This window comes from Orycteropus afer, unplaced genomic scaffold (assembly GCF_000298275.1).
Source record: "Orycteropus afer afer isolate SDZICR_OR568_19922 unplaced genomic scaffold, OryAfe1.0 scaffold00111, whole genome shotgun sequence".
Classification (NCBI taxonomy): domain Eukaryota; kingdom Metazoa; phylum Chordata; class Mammalia; order Tubulidentata; family Orycteropodidae; genus Orycteropus; species Orycteropus afer.
Genome location: NW_006921698.1, coordinates 229,639 through 234,394, shown reverse-complemented (window position 1 = coordinate 234,394; position 4,756 = coordinate 229,639). Strand labels below are relative to the sequence as shown.

The 4,756-nt window shown below is 42.8% G+C and overlaps 1 protein-coding gene across 1 annotated transcript in view; it reads right to left on the bottom strand.

The window, feature by feature from the left end:
• Positions 1 to 4,227, bottom strand: part of KCNC2 (potassium voltage-gated channel subfamily C member 2) — a 294,627-nt gene extending 290,400 nt beyond the window's left edge. The window contains exon 1 of the mRNA XM_007943661.2: positions 3,544 to 4,227. Coding sequence (XP_007941852.1) covers positions 3,544 to 4,227 — 684 coding nt within the window. The remainder of the gene's footprint in view (positions 1 to 3,543) is intronic.
• Positions 4,228 to 4,756: the final 529 nt, after the last annotated feature.

Here is a 4,756-nt window from a genome sequence, read left to right as displayed (position 1 = left end):
AACATAAGTAACCAAGGAAGAGACACACTCTAAGATAAAACCGAATTCAATTAACCTCCCCCAGAAAACAAAGTGAAAAGAAGAAATTTTGGAAACAAAATTTTTACCTATATTTTTATTGTACTATTTTGACCTAAAAACTTCTCAAATACCCAGAAGTTTCATCAAAATTTCTTCCTGGTGTCTTCCACTTACTTATGATACAGTATCTTCAGAGGAATGCACATACAAACTTCATTTGCTTCTAAAATTTAAATAAATATTAAATTGGAAATCCACAATGCATAACATTTTTACAAACACATTTATGCATCCCTATTACTATTCGTAAATATAACTCAATGGCATCAACAGAGTAATTTCTTCTTTTCTCTCTTGATCTGATTTTTCCACAACAGGTTTCCATGACAACTTGTATTTGAATTTTATAAATACCTGTTTTTGAATACTAATCCTAAATATATAAACTCATAAGTCAAAACTATAAAATATAAATTTTATTTATCAAATTAATTAGGACAATTTAGAACTCTCAAATTCTCAAATACGTATTTACACCATAAATTGAAAGCAATAAAGAAGGGGAATATGCCAACCTAAGACAAAATCACAGTGCTGCAAATTTCAATTGAGTATCTAGTTTCTATCACTTCTGTTTCAGTCTGTCACTTTTGCTCATAAAAGCTAGAAATAACACATATCTATTATATAATTGAGTCAATTTCTCCAATATTGGAAAAGGATAAAGAAACATTTGAGAGGAAGTATAACAAATTGAAAAAGGAATTCAGACAGATGAAAGTGTTCAAATGTAACAATAAAATATGAACCAATAGAAAAAAAAGGAATGTTTATGAAAGTTTATATACTTAACTTCCATTAAGAATAAAACTTGTGGCAGTAAAACTACAGCTAAAGCAAACAGCTTGAAAATTGATTATGTCTCTTAGAATCATATCCATGCAAAAGATAATTTCATCCTTTGGCCTTTCAATACACTTCTATTTATCAAACTAGGCAGCTAACATGAAGTCAGGCTATCATCTGAACTAATAGTGGTAATGTAAAAATATTAAATCACATTTAAATAGAGTGGTGATTTATGGTCACTCTTTCTAAGGTCATCCCTGGTAATTCAAAAAGAGATTTCCCTCAAGACAGATCCCATATTTGACAGCTAACCTGAAAGAAAGCAAAACATTAAATACTGGACTGGCCAATACAAATGAAAAGTTCAATGAGGGCTGCTTAAGTTAATTCAAGTCCTAAATTTTTATTCTAATGTTGGTTGGTACAGGGTAAGAATTCTACCAGCCAAAGTGATAGAATACATATATATATTTTAAAAAGTCATAGATGACCTTTTGAAGTTAGAATTCTAGTGAATGTCTTATGCTGCATTAAATCTCAAGAGCAACACACATCTGCAGAGATTTCACAAGCCAGACAGTCAGTTATAATAAATGGTTGTGGTGCAAAGGGCCTGGGAGGATGTCATGAGACCTCAGGAATAATTTTGGCTCTGCTGTTAACTTGCTGTACAACCTAGGTCATCACAGAGCACCTGCAGTCTTCAGTTTCACATCTACAAAATAAGGGGTCTTGACTAAGTAACCTCAGAGAAGGTCCGCAGATCCATGATTCTTAGCTGACTCTGCTTCTAGTTGCTTTTTGACCTTGTATAAATCACTGATCAATCTGTGTTCTTTCCTCACCTAAAATGGGTGCAGGTCAAACTCTCAGTGTTATTACAATAAAATCTTAGAAAGATTAATAAAAAAAAAAACAACTATTTTCAAGTCAATGGTCTACCTACTTTACCGATAATCAATAGAATGAAATTCAATTGAAATGATAAAGATTGCTCACCTCCTTAAAGTTTGTGCTTTGCAATCTGGCCTAAAGTAAAATTTATTATGGTATCATGAGGAAAGACAATAAAATATTCTGTCTTTCATACAGTACAAAATGGGGAGGGGGGCGGAAATCACATGATGAGCCTGAAAAAACTCATTATCTTTTTAGCCACCAAGTGGAACAAGCACCATGACACTCAGCTGGAATAAAAAAAATGGACGTAATAGTAGTGAGCTTGTAATTTAATTTAAATAAATATGCACTTATTTTTGTTTTCTTCAAAACAACTCTGGTTAGGTTTACAGAATGGTCTTAAAAAAAATGCTTCACAGCTAAAGTTAGTAATTCTATATTCAAATATGTGAATGTGGGCATGCTACAACTGAAGCATGCATTTAAATACCAAATCCAAGAAACAGTAATGCCTTAATGTCTCTTTTGCATTGTATGTCAAACTTCCTAATGTTTCCTCAGCCTTCCAAAGTGTTATCGGAAGCCTATCTTCTGACTGCCTGGTTTTCATCAGTATTTAAAATACGTTGGTAGATAGACAACTGCACAATATCTCAGATGCAGAGGAAGATCACAATGAAGATGCAGCCAAAGTAAAGCTGGGAGAATTCCCATTCTTCCCAGGGGGTGTCTGTTCTGGGTTACAGAAGTAAACCAGACACAGGCAGTTGCAGATATTTAATTAAACTCAGTATAATTAAAAAACATTCACATAGTGTTTAATTTTTAGTTACTTATGGTTTTTTTTCCCTCTAAACAGGAAGTACCACTCTTAGTTACTTTTATACTCCCTTTTGAGATTTTGAAGAAGGAATTAGAAGTTAAAGAACTAAGTTTAAGCTGCCACTCAAACTAGAAACCAAAAAGAAAAATTAAGGCTGAGGTCACAGTCTGAAGAGTAAAATAGTTTGCTACAATTGAAAATGGTCAAAATTTAGAGAATCAACTAAACTCAGATCATCAAAGTGACTAATTCACACTCAACTTGTGAAGAATATAGACACATCCCAAGGAAAAAGACACCAGACTCCAACATTCAGTATACATGTGGGCTCTCTGGTCAACTCAAGACAGGTCTATACAGCATTCAGGAGTTTCTAGTGAAAAAAAAGTGAGTCCCTTCTGTCCCCCCCCCCAACACACACACACACACACACACACACACTGCCATGCACATATATTCCATTTCCCCTTCCTGTGTCCTCAGAATAGATCCCTAATTGGAGCCACTGCTCTGGGTGAGTCAGATGTAAATGAGTGTCAGGACTCACTGAAAATGTCAAGTCAAGCCAGGATGACCAGGAGGCTCAAGGTGACATCCAAGCTAAGGAAAAGTTGGAATAAAAGACTGAGGTAAATCTCAGAAGGATGTATGATACCGGCTTTAGGGCAAGATCCCAGACAGATTGGTACAGAGAAGTTGCTGTTTGCGCTCTAGGTTCTACCTGCTGAAACAGATAGCGGTTTGAGTTGCAGGAGGGGGGATGGGGTGCAATGGGTGCCAACGGTCCCCGGGTCTACCCTGCACCAGATGGGCCTCTAACCTCACTGGGGAGGCCCTACTCTCTTCTCCCCCTACCTCCCAACCCATAGGCCCTGGGTGAGAATGAACAGCAAGTTGGAAAGGGAGTTAGAATTCGGAGCAGCAGGAGTGGGGTCCAATTCTGGCCTTACCCTGGCGGCTCTGGACGAGTAGGGGTCCTCAAACAGGGCCCACATGCGGGGCTGCAACCTCCTCCAGCGGCTAGCCTTGCCGTCGGGGCCCCCAAGCCCCGCTGCATCCTCTATGCCCAGCCTCTTGGCCGCCAGGTCCTCGTCGTCGCCGGGATCGCCACCGATGAGGTCCGGGGTCTCGAAGATGTCGAGCGCCTCCTCGGCGTCGCGGTGCTGCCGGTAGGTCATCCAGCAGCAGGGCTCCACGTCGGTCTCGTCGATGCCCCAAAAGGCCAGCTCCTCTTCGAAGAGTGGCCCGCACACGTCGGCGGGACAGTGCAGCTTGCCGGTGCGGTAGTAGTTGAGCACATAAGCGAAGACGCCCGGGTGCCGGTCGAAAAAGAACTCGCGGCCGCCGACCGGGTGGTCACCGCCACTGATGCGGGGGCTGCAGTTGCCGGCGCCGCCTTCCAAGCAGCCTCCAGGTCCCGGGGGCAGCGCGGGCGCCCGCGGCTGCGGCGAGAGCGGAGGTGGCGACCGCTGTGGCTTGTCGCCCACCGCCTTTAGACAGTCACCCTGGGGCTCAGAAGCAGCCAGCAAGGCCAGGCGCGTCCCGGGCAGGGTCTTGAGGGTGCTGCGGTAGGTTTCGTGTCGGGTGCCCCCGACATTGAGGATCACCCTCTCGTTGCTCTCGATCTTGCCCATCTCTGTGGCTCAGACATGACTGGGGAAAAGCGAACACAACCCCAAGTTAAAGATCTGGGCGGTCACAGCCGCCCCGCGATCCCCCATCCCTAGCCCAAGAGCCTTGAGATGCAGAGTTGGCAGACGGCAAGGAGGAGATCAGCGTCCTGCCCTGTCCCCACCTCTTGCATCACACCTTTCCCAGGTTTCCAGAGAACTAAGGCGATAGCAGTCCAAGTCTTCCTTGACCTTCCATGACACCTCTTTCTCAGCCTAACACTTTCTGCACTTTGCTGGGTTCTCCCTGCTTTCATCTTTTCACCCTTCATCCTCCCTCACCTCTCCAAGTCTAATCTGGTCCCAGCCTCTATCCCTTCTTTTCTCCCCCCAAAACTCTTTCTCTCTCCCGCCCCTAGTCCCTCTGTCTTCTCCCCAAATCTCTTCTCCCCACCCCAGGTCCCCTCTCTTCCTCTCCTCAGTCGCCTTCTTTCCCTCTCCCAAGCCTCTCTCTTCCGCTCTCCTAACCTACCTCTCTTCCTCACATCCCCTC